Source organism: Citrus sinensis, chromosome 9 (assembly GCF_022201045.2).
Source record: "Citrus sinensis cultivar Valencia sweet orange chromosome 9, DVS_A1.0, whole genome shotgun sequence".
Classification (NCBI taxonomy): domain Eukaryota; kingdom Viridiplantae; phylum Streptophyta; class Magnoliopsida; order Sapindales; family Rutaceae; genus Citrus; species Citrus sinensis.
Genome location: NC_068564.1, coordinates 6809750 through 6826013, shown reverse-complemented (window position 1 = coordinate 6826013; position 16264 = coordinate 6809750). Strand labels below are relative to the sequence as shown.

At 33.8% G+C, this 16264-nt stretch overlaps 3 protein-coding genes and 1 long non-coding RNA gene across 6 annotated transcripts in view; 3 read left to right on the top strand and 1 right to left on the bottom strand.

Annotated features, from left to right (window-relative positions):
* The window catches only part of LOC107175384 (probable LRR receptor-like serine/threonine-protein kinase At3g47570), a 139635-nt gene that overhangs the window by 112845 nt on the left and 10526 nt on the right, over positions 1-16264 (top strand). Inside the window, exons 4-5 of one of the 3 annotated variants that reach the window (XM_052433895.1) lie at positions 4554-5761; positions 5885-6389. The exons of 1 other annotated variant lie outside the window; for it this stretch is intronic. In XM_052433895.1, coding sequence (XP_052289855.1) covers positions 4554-5761; positions 5885-6243 — 1567 coding nt within the window. In that variant the 3' untranslated portion in view covers positions 6244-6389. Of the gene's footprint in view, positions 1-4553; positions 5762-5884; positions 6390-11653; positions 11755-16264 lie in introns of those variants that run through there. One more of the 3 variants, XM_052433896.1, reaches the window with a different exon arrangement.
* Positions 6389-7600, bottom strand: LOC127899786 (uncharacterized). The gene is made up of 3 exons (XR_008051826.1): positions 7337-7600; positions 7188-7230; positions 6389-6439 (listed from the first exon to the last, which is right to left on the bottom strand). It is a non-coding gene; the product is annotated as an uncharacterized LOC127899786 (long non-coding RNA).
* Positions 9981-11647, top strand: LOC127899779 (LRR receptor-like serine/threonine-protein kinase EFR). Its single transcript, XM_052433904.1, has 2 exons — positions 9981-10737; positions 10849-11647. The coding sequence occupies exons 1-2, from the start codon at positions 10401-10403 to the stop codon at positions 11475-11477; spliced, it is 966 nt and encodes a 321-aa protein (XP_052289864.1). The 5' UTR covers positions 9981-10400; the 3' UTR covers positions 11478-11647.
* On the top strand, positions 12420-14092 carry LOC127899780 (probable LRR receptor-like serine/threonine-protein kinase At3g47570). Its single transcript, XM_052433906.1, has 2 exons — positions 12420-12861; positions 12985-14092. The coding sequence occupies exons 1-2, from the start codon at positions 12420-12422 to the stop codon at positions 13341-13343; spliced, it is 801 nt and encodes a 266-aa protein (XP_052289866.1). The 3' UTR covers positions 13344-14092.

Sequence of the window (16264 nt, the reverse complement as noted above, 5' to 3'; positions counted from 1 at the left end):
GAGATTGGCTATTAGAGGGTCTCAGTAGCTATAACCAGTCTATTCATGAGTAATAATAATCTATATTTGAATCAATGATCAGTAGTCGAATCAAGCTGAGTTAATTCCTTCAACCAGAGCTTTCTCCAATTTGAATTACAACTTTAACTTGCATTCTTGTTATTTTTAATTTGATTTTTATTATTGTCAACAATTCCCCCATTTTACGTTTTACGTTTCAAAAGGATTTAAATAATTACCGATCTCTGTGGACACGACCCTGCTCAATCACTATACACAATTTATTTAGAGTAGGAATTTATTTTTGTTGGCTTCGACACCCATCAAATTTTGGCGCCGTTGCCGGGGATTGGTGTCATTTATTTAATCCTTTTTACGTTTTACTTGGTGTATGGTTCGTTCTTCTCGTACAGGTACACTTTCGTTTGATCCTGAAATTGAGAAGACAGCTCGCCAGCTGAGACAGCAGACAAAGCGAGCTAAGCAACGATCCTCGTCGCCTTTGCTTTCTGAAACAGATACGGTGCCTGATTTAGTTGAATCATCTAGCGATTCAGAAGAACAAGTGATGGATAGACCTGCACCTGTAGAAAGAACTCTTAGAGAGTTAGCTGAACCAGACTTGAATCAACAACCACTCTGCATTCAATATGTAGACTTGGAGGTAAATTTTGAATTAAAGTCTGGTCTTATTCACTTATTACCCAAGTTTCATGGTTTTGCAGGTGAAGATCCTCATAAACATCTCAAGGAGTTTCATGTTGTGTGCTCAAGTATGAGGCCACAAGGCGTGACTGAAGAGCAGATTAAGCTGCGTGCTTTTCCGTTCTCTGTAGATGGGCTAAAATGAAGCAGAGAATAAAATGAAGCAGAGGAATCTCATTGCCAGTAAAATTGACCCTCTTTAATGTTATATGGCACAGGTGTGTGTACAACAAGAGCAAGTTACTTGCAGTTTTTGTTGTAAAATATACAGGTTATGACCATGATCATTGTAGTTAGGTTTTGATGATTTTAGATGCTTTTTTTTTTAAATTGTGACACCTTTGATTTATGATAGTTTTGCAGAAGAAAAAAATATATATAAAAATTAGGAGGGATGAGTTAACTAACGATTGCAATCATTACAGTAATGTTGATGAGTGATACATCATTTGAAATTTACTTGTCAGTTGCTGAAATGATGAAAAATAAAATAAAAAATAGCAGTAATATTTTTATGGAAATTCTTGGTTTTTATGGAAATACTCTTGCTGAAATTCTAATTTTGACTTTCAACTCTTGGTTTTTATGGAAAGTAAAATGACTTGTTTGTTATATTCATACAACCCACTCTACATAATGATTTCATTTTAATAAATGCTTGATGATCTCCACTGAAAAACTACTTCAATTCTTTTTTTTTTATTTAACTTTTTGGTTGTTGAAAATAGCCTTAATTTTCAAAGCATTGGAGAAAGAGTAAAGAACATTTAACAAATTTATGTGCCAAAAATAAAGGAGAAATTGAAGAGAAAGGGTGCTTGCAGATGTGGGTGCAAAGATAAATCAGTCCATAAGAATTATTGTGGTTATTAATTTTTTGGCAATATAAAAATTTTTCAGCAAATAAAAATAGATTTTTTTCTGATTTACTAAAAACTTAATTAAAAACTTTGGCAATAGCATTTTTTATGGGTGCGTGTACCCTCCCTTTAAAAAAATATAATAATTAATACTTAATATAGTATTAAATACGAAAATATCAACATTTGACTACACAAATTTATATCATTAGGTTTTTAAAATTTAAAATTGAAGACACAAAATGAAATATATAAAAATTTCATTCTCATAGGAAAGGATCCTCTTATAATCTTAAAATATTTGAGCTTTGAAAGATTTTTTAAAACAAATGTACTTTTATTTTTGTACAATCAATATTTACTTATTTATTATATTTTTATTCATTAACTATCAATCATGTGAGTATATTTACTCAGAAATATCATATCAATTGAGAATCTTGATCCCACGCACACGCAAATATGTTAATTTCTATACGCTTCACTTAACTTGTAGAATCAATTATCTAAAATGCAAGTTTGTGGCCACAAAAAAAGCCAAAGAAAGAAGATAATAACAATTGACTCGTATATTATACTCATACAATCCACTCGACATAATGATATCATTTTAATAAGGCAATGGCTGATGATCTCCATTGAAAAACTAATTCAATTTTTTTGCTTCATTTAACTTTTTGGTTGTTGAAAATAACCTTAATTATCAAATAATTGGAGAAAGAGTAAAGAACATTTAACAAATTTATGTGCAAAAAAAAAAAAAGGAGAAGTTGAAGAGAAAGGGTGCTTGCAGAAGTGGGTGTCAAAGAAAAATCGGTCCATAAGAATTATTGCGGTTATTTTTTGGCAATGTAAAATTTTTATAGCAAGTAAAAATTAATTTTTTTCCGATTTACTAAAACATTAACTAAAAACTTCTGTGACAGCATTTTTTATGGGTACATATACCCTCCCTTTAAAAATAATAATAATTAATGCTTAATATAATATTAAATACGAAAATATCAATATTTGACTACTCAAATTTATATCATTAGGTCCTTAAAATTTAAAATTGAAGATACGAAAGGAAATATATATAAATTTCATTCTCATGGAAAGGATTCTCTTATAATCTTATAATATTTGAGTTTTGAAATTTTTTTGAAGCAAATGTAATTTTATTTGTTTACAATCAATATTTACTTATTTATTATATTTTAATTTATTAGTCAGAAAAATTATATCAAGAGAGAATCCTAATTTCACGCAAACACAAATACAAGACAAATATGTCAATTTCTATACTATTCACTTTCCTGTAGAATCAATTATCTAAAGTGCAAGTTTGTGGCTACAGAAAACTCGCCAAAGAAAGAAGATAATAACAATTGAGCAATGATAGCAAAACTAATGCAGCATTTTCTTCTTGACTTGATGAGATGGCGCCATTACAAAAAAACAAGTACCTTAATTGACGGGCACTGAGTGATGTGAATACTACCAGCCAGTTCATCTCTTCCAGTCTTGCTTAATCACAATCACAAACACCACGAGATTGACATTTGCATTATATATATCTTCAGCAATCGAAATACCTTGCATTACCAAATTAACCGCTAACAAACAAAGCAATCTTTCATGGAGAGAAACTTTAGTCTCAGTATGATCACTGTGTCATTAACCCACTTCCTGCTTCTTTGCTTGGTTGTTGCAGCAGCAGCAGCAGCAAGCAACAATATTACCACAGACCAACAAGCTCTTCTTGCCCTGAAAGATCATATAATTTATGATCCGACCAACCTTTTAGCCCATAATTGGACCTCGAATACCTCTGTTTGTACCTGGATTGGCATCACTTGTGATGTCAATACCCATAAAGTCACAGCCTTAGATATTTCTCAATTCAATCTACAAGGCACCATCCCTCCTCAACTTGGAAACCTCTCTTCACTCACAACACTTGATCTTAGTCATAACAAGCTTTCTGGAAACGTTCCATCCTCCATCTACACCATGCATACGCTAGAATTTCTTGACTTCACTGATAACCAGCTCTCTGGTTCAGTGTCTTCCTTCGTCTTCAACATGTCTTCAATATCAGACATTCGTTTGACCAATAACAGACTTTCTGGTGAGCTTCCGAAAAATATTTGCAACTATCTTGTAAGGGAGATTTTTTTGCATCTGTGTTAATTTGCCAGGTGAGATACCCCACGAAATCGCTAATCTTCGAAATCTAGAGGATTTAGTGCTTGGAATGAACAGCCTAGTTGGTGTGGTATCAACTACAATCTTCAACATGTCAACACTGAAGGTAATTATTCTCGCAAATAACTCTCTCTCCGGAAGTCTTCCATCAAGAATAGACCTTTCACTTGCAACTATTGAGCATCTTAGCTTGGCACTTAATAAATTTTCTGGAACCATTCCTAGTTCCATCACCAATGCTTCTAAGCTCACCTTGCTAGAATTGGGAGGAAACACATTTTCGGGCTTTATTCCAAATACAATTGGTAATTTAAGAAACCTTGAGAGACTCGGCTTGGCTTTTAACTACTTGAGATCTTCCACCTCAAGATTGAGTTTTCTTTCCTCTTTGGCAAATTGCAAGAAATTAAGATCCTTAAACTTAAATGGAAATCCACTTGACGGCTTCCTTCCAAGTTCAATAGGTAATCTTTCTATGTCTTTGGAAACAATTTTCATGGTCCATTGCAGTATTAGTGGCAACATTCCTCAAGCAATTAGCAATTTAAGCAACTTGTGGGCCTTAGCATTAGAAGGAAATAAATTGACTGGACCAATTTCACTTACATTCGGCCGACTGCAGAAACTCCAAGGCTTAGACCTTGCGTTCAATGAGTTGGTAGGTTCATTTCCAGATGAGCTTTGCCATCTAGCTAGGCTGGCTGAATTGGTCTTATTTGGCAATAAGCTTTCAGGATCTATACCTTCATGCCTAAGTAATCTCACTTCTCTAAGATCTCTCTACTTAGGGTCCAATAGGTTTACTTCTGTTATTCCCTCAACTTTCTGGAGCCTAAAAGACATCTTGTCCTTTGACTTTTCATCAAATTTCTTGGTTGGTTCTCTTTCTTTAGACATAGGAAATTTGAAGGTGCTTGTAAGAATAAATTTATCAAAAAATAACTTATCTGGTGATATCCCATCCACAATTGGAGGACTAAAAGATCTTCAATTTATGGACCTAGCATATAATAGATTGGAAGGCCCAATTCCTAAATCATTTGGTGGCTTATCAAATTTGGAGGCTTTGAATTTGTCAAATAATAAAATCTCTGGGTCTATTCCAACATCCATGGAGAAACTCTTTTACCTCCGAGAGTTAAATCTCTCTTTCAATAAACTGGAAGGCGAGATTCCTAGTGCAGGAATTTTTACCAAATTCACAGCTGAGTCATTTATGGGAAATGAGTTATTGTGCGGTTTACCAAATCTTCAAGTCCAACCATGCAAATTTAGCAAGCCTAGGGCAGAACGTCAATCAAGGAAAAAGATACTTCTCATTGTGATTGTTTTGCCATTGAGTATTGCTCTAACAATAGCAATCACTCTAGCTCTCAAATGTAAGCTGATCGAATGTGGAAAGGGAAGCACAATGTTGTCAAATGATAGTATCTGGTCATCACAAACAACATTAAGAAGATTTTCATACTTAGAACTTTTACAAGCAACAAATAATTTTTCTGAAAACAACATAATTGGCAGAGGAGGTTTTGGTTCTGTTTATGGAGCAAGACTTGAAGATGGGATGAAGATTGCAATAAAAGTGTTTCACCAGCAATGTGCAAGCGCATTGAAGAGTTTTGAGGCTAAATGTGAAGTGTTAAAAAATATTCGCCATCGAAACCTTATCAAAGTTATCAGCAGTTGCTCGAACGATGACTTCAAAGCATTAGTCCTAGAATACATGTCCAACGGGAGCTTGGAGGATTGGCTGCATTCTAGCAATTGCGTGCTGAATATATTTCATAGGTTGAACATAATGATTGACGTTGCATCAGCTTTAGAATATCTCCACTTCGATCATTCAACTCCTATTATTCATTGTGACTTAAAGCCTAGTAATGTATTGTTGGACGAAAATATGGTTGCTCATTTGAGTGATTTTGGCATAGCAAAGCTTTTAAGTGGAGAAGATGAGTCTACGATGCGAACAAAAACCCTTGCCACTATAGGTTATATGGCACCAGGTTTGCTTCAAACAACTTTTTTTTTTAGTTCATTTTAAATTTTCCAAATCATCGATTTATACGATCCTCATATCAAAATGTTATTGATTATTTATCTAATTGTGAAATTAATTTGATTCATAGAGTACGGCATAGAAGGAGAAGTATCTACAAAAAGTGATGTTTACGGCTATGGGATTATGTTGATGGAAACTTTTACCAAGAAAAAACCCACAGATGAAATTTTTGTCGGAGAATTGAGCTTGAAGCGTTGGGTTAATGACTTGCTTCCTACTTCATTAGTGGAAGTTGCGGACAAAACTCTGCTAAGTCGAGAGGAAAAACATTCTGCAGCAAAGGAGCAATGTCTGTTGTCTATCTTTAGTTTGGCTCTGGAGTGTACAATGGAATCACCGGAAAAGAGGATTAATGCAAAAGATATTGTTACCGGATTACTTAAGATAAGAGACACATTGAGTAAAAGGATAGGAAATTTAAGTTAATTTGGTTTGCTTTCAATGATAGTTACTTTGAATTCGTGTAATAAGTGTAGGAATCTTATATATTTTCCTTTGATTTTTTTTTTTCCTTAAGAAAACTGTTGTAGTCATCTTGTTTCCATGGGCAGAGTTGATTATATGCTCTATGCAACCGTTCCAACAAGAATATATGCTCCAGCCCCAAGTGTTTAGTCAACACCTAACCAGAGTTTGTACAAGAAATAAATAGTAAGATCCATCTTAAAAAAAAAAAAAGTCCGGAATTTATTAAATCACTGCCTAATAAAGAAATATTGATTATATGAACTGCAATCAAAAATGAAAATTTTCAGAGCAAAACCTATCACAATAAATAAGCAACTAATCCAAGCTCCAAGACCATAGTCTACCCAAAACACTTAGCCATTTAAAGAGAGGGGAGGGGGAAAGCCTAATAATCACACACACCCATCATGAAATCTTGAGTTTCCTGACGAGAATCTAACAAAATGCTCAAGAACACTTAAAGCCATAGAACACTTAGTCTACCCAAAACACTTAGCCATTTAAAGAGAGGGGAGGGGGAAAGCCTAATAATCACACACACCCATCATGAAATCTTGAGTTTCCTTACGAGAATCTAACAAAATGCTCAAGAACACTTAAAGCCATAGAAAAATAAATAAATTAAATTCAAGATTTGTTTCATAAGAATTTAACCAAAAATCCAAATTCTTAGATATTCAATATGGAAAGCAAAAACCCATATTCTTAAAAATTAGAAATTTAACCAAAATAAAAAAGATTTAGAAAGAAAAATATCTTTTGTTCATTACGAGTCATCTTCCCATTGAGCTCATATAGGATTTTGAGAGAGAGAGACCAAATTTGAAAAATTAGTGCTTTCAGAGAGAAATGCAAATTCCAAAAATAAGAAATAAGACAAAATAAAATATAAAAAAAAATACTTTTTATTCATTCGGCGTTGCTCCCCAGCGAGCTAATGTACGGCTTCAGGAGAGAAAGATCAAGTTTGAAAAATTAGGGCTTTGAAGGAGAAAGCCAAATTTTAAAAATTAGAAATTTAATAAAAAAAAAAAAAAGAACAAAAGAATACCTTTATTCATTCTTATTCATGCTTCCCACTGAGCAATGTAGGGCCTTAAGAGAGATATCAAATTTGAGAGTGAAAAAATTAGGGCTTGAACATAGATAGGCCAATTTTGAGAATGAAAAATTTAGGGATTTGAGAGACCGAATTTGTCAATGAGAGATTTCAGAGAGAAAATATCGTCGTTGAGAGAGCGATAAGATTTTAGAATGGAAAAATTTTAGGGATTTGAGAGACGAATTTGACAAAAAAAAAGGAGGAAAATAGAGTGTGTGTAACCGGTTGCAAAGGTAGCCAATTATTTTCTACTCTAAAAAATTATTATATTTGAGCCGTTGGATTCCTTGAACTTAAATCCAACGGTAAATTAATTACTCCGGCATGGTACCGGGGACTTGTGTCCCGGCATTGTAGCTTTAGCCTCTTCTCCAAGAAATGCTACTGATGACATTTGTTTTATACTCTCTCTTTTTTTGCATGCGATAGTGGTCTAGCTGCAGGCTAATAAGTCAAGCTACGCCAAAAGCGTATAAGTCAAGAACCGAATAGGAACCGAACTCAATAAGAACCGAACTCAAACGGATCTTTTCGGATCGGTTCGGTTCGGTTCTGTTTTTTCGGTTCTGGGCCTATTGGGTCTATTTTGAATTTTCAAATTTTTAGCCCATTGGGCCTCATGAATGTAATAATTTTTTTCAGCAATTAGTTCATCCGAATTTCATTACAAATATTAACAATAAATATAAAGTATTCAAAACACATTTTATCACTAATATCTTACTAACTACTAATAAGGTACTCACAAAATATGAAATATTAAAATTTCAAAATACATAACCAAACTCCAATACTTCATCTACATAAACATAATCATAATGTTGTAAAGACAAATAAAAATAATAACAATTACAACTTAAAACACAAAATAAAAAGAAAATTTAGAAACAAACGCCAACAACATTCTCCCATCTTCATCAATATCAACATCAACTTTAGGCATTTTCCAACTCACTATTTGGATCTATAAAAAAAAAAAATTAACACATGTCGATTTGAATAAAATCTAAAATTAATTCGGTTTTTCGGTTCAGTTGAGTGAACCGAATACCGAACCGACATTTTGGTTTTTTTACAAATGATATATTTCGGTTTTTTTAAAAATAAAAACCGATCCGAATTAGAAAAAACCGCCGGTTCGGTTCGGTGTTTTTAAGACCACGGTTTTTTTGCCCACCCCTAGTTTCACAAGTATATGAATCTGAAAGTTAATCTTTAATAATTACATTCGGACTCTACATTTTCTAATGTAGATGAAAGTAGATGAACAAGTGTTGGAGCTTGAATGGCAAACAGAGAATAGAATGAAGCAGAAGAATCTCATTGTTAGGTTTTGATGATTTCAGATGCTTTTTAAAAAAAAAAACAATTGTGACATCTTTGATTTACGGTAGTTTTGCAGAAAACAAAACATATAAAAATTAAGAGGGATGATTTAACTGACGATTACAATCATTACAGCAATGCTGATGAGTGATACATCACTTGAAATTTACTTGTCAGTTGCTGAAATGATGTAAAAAAACAATAAACGATAACAGTAATAATGTTCCCTTGCTGAAATTCAATTTTGACTTTCGACTCTTGGCTTTTATGGAGAGTAAAATGACTTGTATATTATACTCATACAATCCACTCTACATAATGATATCGTTTTAATAAGGCAATGGCTGATGATCTCCATTTAAAAACTACATCAATTTTTTTGCTTCATTTAACTCTCTGGTTGTTGAAAATAACCTTAATTATCAAATAATTGGAGAAAGAGTTAAGAACATTTAACAAATTTATGTGCAAAAAAAAAAAAAAAAAAAAGGAGAAGTTGAAGAGAAAGGGTGCTTGCAGAAGTGGGTGTCAAAGATAAATCGGTCCATAAGAATTATTGTGGTTATTTTTTGGCAATATAAGAACTTATGCGATAGCATTTTTTATGGGTGCATATAACCTCCCTTTAAAAAAATATATAATAATTACTGCTTAATATAGTATTAAATACAAAAATATCAATATTTGACTACTTAAATTTATATCATTAGGTCCTTAAAATTTAAAATGGAAGACATGAAAGGAAATATATATAAATTTCATTGTCCTGGTAAAGGGCCCTCTTATAATCTTATAATATTTGAACTTTGATAGATTTTTTGAAACAAATGTACTTTTATTTGTGTACAATCAATATTTACTCATTTATAATATTTTAATTTATTAACTATTAATCATGTAAGTATACTTAGTCAGAAAAATTATATCAAGAGAAAATTCTAATTTCACGCAAAAACAAATACCAAAACAAATATCTCAATTTCTATACTATTCACTTTCCTGTAGAATCAATTATTTAAAATGCAAGTTTGTGGCTACAGAAAACTCGCCAAAGAAAAAAGATAATAACAATTGAGCATTGATAGCAAAACTAATGCATCCAATTCTTCTTGACTTGATGAGATGGCGCCATAATGTAGACACAAGTACCTAAATTGACCGGCACTGAGTGATGTGAATACTACCAGCCAGTTCATCTCTTCCAGTCTTGCTTAATCACAATCACAAACACCACGAGATCGACATTTGCATTATATATATCTTCAGCAATCGAAACACCTTGCATTACCAAATAAGCCCGTAACAGACAAAGCAATCTTTCATGGAGAGAAACCTTAGTCTCAGTATGATCACTGTGTCATTAACCCACTGCCTGCTTCTTTGCTTGGTTGTTGCAGCAGCAAGCAGCAATATTACCACAGACCAACAAGCTCTTCTTGCCCTGAAAGATCATATAATTTATGATCCGACCAACCTTTTAGCCCATAATTGGACCTCGAACACCTCTGTTCGTACCTGGATTGGCATCACTTGTGATGTCAATAGCCATAGAGTCACAACCTGAGATATTTCTCAATTCAATCTACAAGGCACCATCCCTCCTCAACTTGGAAACCTCTCTTCACTCACAACGCTTAATCTTAGTCATAATAAGCTTTCTGGAAGCGTTCCCCCCTCCATCTACACCATGCATACGCTAAAATTTCTAGACTCCACTGATAACCAGCTCTCTGGTTCAGTGTCTTCCTTCGTCTTCAACATGTCTTCAATATTAGACATTCGTTTGACCAATAACAGACTTTCTGGTGAGCTTCCGAAAAATATTTGCAACTATCTTCCTCATTTGAAAGCCCTTTTTTTGGACAAAAACATGTTTCATGGCAAAATTCCTTCTGCTTTATCAAAGTGCAAACAACTGCAACAATTAAATTTGCAGTTCAATAATTTATCTGGTGCAATACCAAAAGAAATCGGCAACTTGACTATGCTCAAAGGGATAGACCTCGGCTACAACAAACTCCACGGTATGTTCACAATACTATATAAATATTTTAATTTATCACTTATTATCTTTCTTGAATAATTTAGCTAAGATCTTGTAAGTGAGATTTTTTGCATCTATGTTAATTTACCAGGTGAGATACCCCACGAAATCGCTAATCTTCAAAATCTAGAGGCTTTAGGGCTTGGAATGAACAACCTAGTTGGTGTGTTACCAGCTCCCATCTTCAACATGTCAACACTGAAGGTACTTATCCTCATAAATAACTCTCTCTCCGGAAGTTCTCCATCAAGAATGGACCTTTCACTTCCAACTGTTGAGCATCTTAACTTGGCACTTAATAGATTTTCTGGAACCATTCCTAGTTCCATCACCAATGCTTCTAAGCTCACCTTTCTGGAGTTGGGAGGAAACACATTTTCGGGGTTTATTCCAAACAAAATTGGTAATTTAATAAACCTTGAGTGGCTCAGCTTGGGTAATAACTCCTTGACATCTTCAACCTCAAAATTGAGCTTTCTTTCCTCTTTGGCAAATTGCAAGAAATTAAGAGTCATAGCATTAACAGGCAATCCACTCAATGGTATCCTTCCAAGTTCAGTAGGTAATCTTTCTATGTCTTTGAAAACACTTGTCATCGCCAATTGCAGTATTATTGGCAACATTCCTCGAGTAATTGGCAATTTAAGCAACTTGTTGGCCTTATCATTAGAAGGCAATAAATTGACTGGATCAATTCCAATTACATTCGCCCGACTATAGAAACTCCAAGGCTTAGATCTCGCATTCAATAAGTTGGTAGGTTCATTCCCAGTTGAGCTTTGCCATCTAGCTAGGCTGGCAGAATTGGTCTTATTTGGCAATTAGCTTTCAGGATCTAAACCTTCATGCCTAAGTAATTTCACTTCTATAAGATCTCTCTATTTAGGGTCCAATAGGTTTACTTCTGTCATTCCCTCAACTTTCTGGAGCCTAAAAGACATCTTGTTCTTTGACTTTTCATCAAATTTCTTGGTTGGTACTCTTTCTTTCGACATAGGTAATTTGAAGGTACTTCTAGGAATAAATTTATCAGAAAATAACTTATCGGGTGATATGCCAGCCACAATTGGAGGACTAAAAAACCTTCAAATTATGGATCTAGCATATAATAGATTGGAAGGGCAAATTCCTGAATCATTTGGTGACTTGACAAGTTTGGAGGTTTTGAATTTGTCAAATAATAAAATCTCTGGGTCTATTCCAAAATCCATGGAGAAACTCTTTTACCTCCGAGAGTTAAATCTCTCTTTCTATGAACTAGAAGGTGAGATTCCTAGTGGAGGAATTTTTGCCAACTTCACAGCTGAGTCATTTATGGGAAATGAGTTATTGTGTGGTTTACCAAATCTTCAAGTCCAACCATGCAAAGTTAGCAAGCCGAGGACAGAACATAAATCAAGGAAAAAGATACTTCTGATTGTGATTGTTTTGCCATTGAGTATTGCTCTAACAATAGCAATCACTCTAGCTCTCAAATCTAAGCTTATTGAATGTAGAAAGGGAAGCACAGTGTTGTCAAATGATAGTATCTTGTCATCACAAGCAACACTAAGAAGATTTTCATACTTAGAACTTTTACGAGCAACAGATAATTTTTCTGAAAACAACATAATTGGCATAGGAGGTTTTGGTTCTGTTTACGGTGGATGACTTGAAGGTGGGATGAAGATTGCAATAAAAGTGTTTCACCAGCAATGTGCAAGCGCATTGAAGAGTTTTGAGGCTGAATGTGAAGTGTTAAAAAATATTCGCCATCGAAACCTTATCAAAGTTATCAGCAGTTATTCAAACAATGACTTCAAAGCATTAGTCCTAGAATACATGTCCAACTGGAGCTTGGGGGATTGGATGCATTCTAGCAATTATATGCTGAATATATTTCAAAGGTTGAACATAATGATTGACGTTGCATCAGCTTTAGAATATCTTCACTTCGATCATTCAACTGCTATTATTCACTGTGACTTAAAGCCTAGTAATGTATTGTTGGACGAAAATATGGTTGCTCATTTGAGTGATTTTGGCATAGCAAAGCTTTTAAGTGGAGAAGATGAGTCTATGATGCGAACAAAAACCCTTGCCACTATAGGTTATATGGCACCAGGTTTGCTTCAAACAACTTTTTTTTTTAGTTCATTTTAAATTTTCCAAATCATCGATTTATACGATCCTCATATCAAAATGTTATTGATTATTTATCTAATTGTGAAATTAATTTGATTCATAGAGTACGGCATAGAAGGAGAAGTATCTACAAAAAGTGATGTTTACGGCTATGGGATTATGTTGATGGAAACTTTTACCAAGAAAAAACCCACAGATGAAATTTTTGTCGGAGAATTGAGCTTGAAGCGTTGGGTTAATGACTTGCTTCCTACTTCATTAGTGGAAGTTGCGGACAAAACTCTGCTAAGTCGAGAGGAAAAACATTCTGCAGCAAAGGAGCAATGTCTGTTGTCTATCTTTAGTTTGGCTCTGGAGTGTACAATGGAATCACCGGAAAAGAGGATTAATGCAAAAGATATTGTTACCGGATTACTCAAGATAAGAGACACATTGAGTAAAAGGATAGGAAATTTAAGTTAATTTGGTTTGCTTTCAATGATAGTACTTTGAATTCGTGTAATAAGTGTAGGAATCTTATATATTTTCCTTTGGTTTTTTTTCCTTAAGAAAACTGTTGTAGTCATCTTGTTTCCATGGGCAGAGTTGGCTACTGATGACCTTTGTTTTATACTCTCTCTTTTTTTGCATGTGTTTAGGTAGAATAGTGGTCTAGTTGTCGGCTAACAAGTCAAGCTACGCCAAAAGCGTATGATTTAATTTATTAAACATAACTTCAAGTTCAAGAAGTGTTTCTCATTGCCACCAATGCTTTGGACACCTGTTGGGAGGTTTGTTGTCCTCAGCTTTTGTTTAGAGCAAAAGTTCGAGTCCCATAAAGGCTCAAACATTCCTTTCCTTCATCCCGAGGGCGCCTTCTGTCCTCTGTTTTCTGTTTCCACACACAAATAGCAAAAAGAATTTAGAATGACAACTGGGACATATATAAGAGTGAAATAATTAAAAAAAAAATTCTTTTTTGTTTGTTGTGTTAAAATCGTAAGTACCGAAGTACTATGAAGGAGATTAATTTACAGAAACTGAAGCCAAGGGTTCAAAAAAAAAGTGCAAAGAGAACAAAGGACAACATTGATGTAAAGCGACATAATTGCATTGGTAGCACAATGTCATCTTCATACAGAGATCAAGTATATTATTTACAGTAGATTACGTGTACTAAGAAATGATTGATGTAGCTAGAATACAAAGATGATAAGGTATGTTGTGCGCTATTGTCCATTGATCTTCGCCGATTTTGGAGACTTCAAGACCTTTCAGTATCATGCCGTGTTGTTGGTGTCTTCCATACTGTAGAACCGCCGACTTGCCAAGTATTTGTTCAATGACGCATTTTATCAAATAGTTGGCCTGCCCATAAAAAATACCTTCTGTTCTAACTGCCCCTCTCTACTTGAGCTTGTTTCACAAGTATATGAATCTGAAAGTTAATCTTTAAAAATTACATTCGGACTCTACATTTTCTAATGTAGATGAAAGTAGATGAACAAGTGTTGGAGCTTTCGAATTCATGCCAATTAAAAAAAAAAATCTACATAAATTTTCAACTAGGCTATTACCACAATAAACATTTGGATGAACTATTATTGAGAAGTAGGACGTGTCGCATACCAATGCACTGACATGTCTTCAAATAGTGGTAACTCCACACAACATGGCACAATAAATTAAGAGTTAAATAGATAAAATCTTTCACTCTTTGGTAATCATCAATGTCGGCATGGCAATGCGTCCGACAAAATTCATAAATCAAAACAAAAATAGAGAATCATATTTGTTTCAGATTGTAGTGATGGTTGTTGATGCACTCATAATTCACAATTTTATTTAATATCTTCAAATTCGCATTTTAAAATGCACAAATGTTTGTGTATACATAATTAGCAATTGATTCTCAAGCTTGGACATTTAAAAGCACTGCTAAAAGACAAAATTTTAATTCACTATTTTTTGTCTTTTAATTTTCTTTAAGTTTTAATGATTCCGCATTTTAAAATCCTGTGGAACGTGTATGTAAATTTCTTTTATCTTTTAGAGGAAAATGGGCAAGAGAAGAAGATTTGGCAAAGGAATTGCAACCGCATTTGGAGCTAGTTTTAATTTTGTCTTTTAATTCTTTTACACTTGGCTTTTGTTATTGATGTTAACATCGATGTGTGTGCGTGTGCGACTGAATTCAACTTACATGCTGTTGATGCAGCCACCAAAAAGGGGTGGTCCATCATCAATCAACAAGGTTTATTATTATTTCCATATTGATTTTCTTAATTATAAATAATACTAATGCTATTTCACAGTTATAACTATATTAGAATTAATCGAAATCATTTTTTAGTGTGGCATGGCTAAAACTACCTTTTTTTTTATAAGTAATTACTACTTTCACATTAAGGAAAATACTCCTATTTTTAGGGAAAAGTCAAGTACCTGTAATTGTGAAGACTCGAGCTCACTCCCTTATGATAAATCTTCATATTAATTACGTAAATATCCTCTAAAATTTTAAATTAACTATTCAAAATTCGATGTTATACGGGTATTTCATTTATTTGAGTAGGGGTTAGGGGTCAATTTGATACAAATTCAAAATTATCCTCTATTGTTTTATTCTACAATCAATCTTGACCCTTGATGCTTGGCTCTCAATCTTGTCCATTGATCTTCTCTGATTTTGGAGACTTGAAGACCTTTCAGTATCATGCCTTGTTGTTGGTGTCTTCCATGCTGTAGAACCGCCGACTTGCCAAGTATTTGTTCATTGACGCATTTTATCAAAGAGTTGGCCTGCTCATAGCAAACAGCTCCTGTTTTAACTCCCCCTCCATAGCTCAACTATCTGGGAAGACAATTAATTGAGCTTGTTTCACAATTATATGAATCTGAAAGTTAAATTTTAAAAATTACATTCGGACTCTACGTTTTCTAATGAACATTGGTTTGGCTTATAAGCTTATTATGCTTAGGCTTAGGCTTGGTAAGATTATCGGTCGGTAGATGAACAAGTTTTAGAGCTTTCGAATTCATGCCAATTAATTTTCAACTAGGCTATTACCACAATAAACATTTAGATGAACTATTATTGAAATTTTATTGAGAAGTGGGACATGTCGCATACCAATGCACGGACATATCTTCAAATAGTGGTAACTCCACACAACATGGCACAACAAATTAAGAGTTATATAGATAAAATCTTTCTACAATTACAATAGATTGAATTTAGTAAGAAATTGATTGTTATCATTTTTCTCATGGAAAAGTTGTTTGGATTATAGGGACTTTATGTTCAAATATTCAACACGGCATGCACCACGCGACTGAACTTGCAGAAGGAGAGGTCCATTTTCATTTTCAGCATCACAGAAATCTAAATTTGTTCATTATAT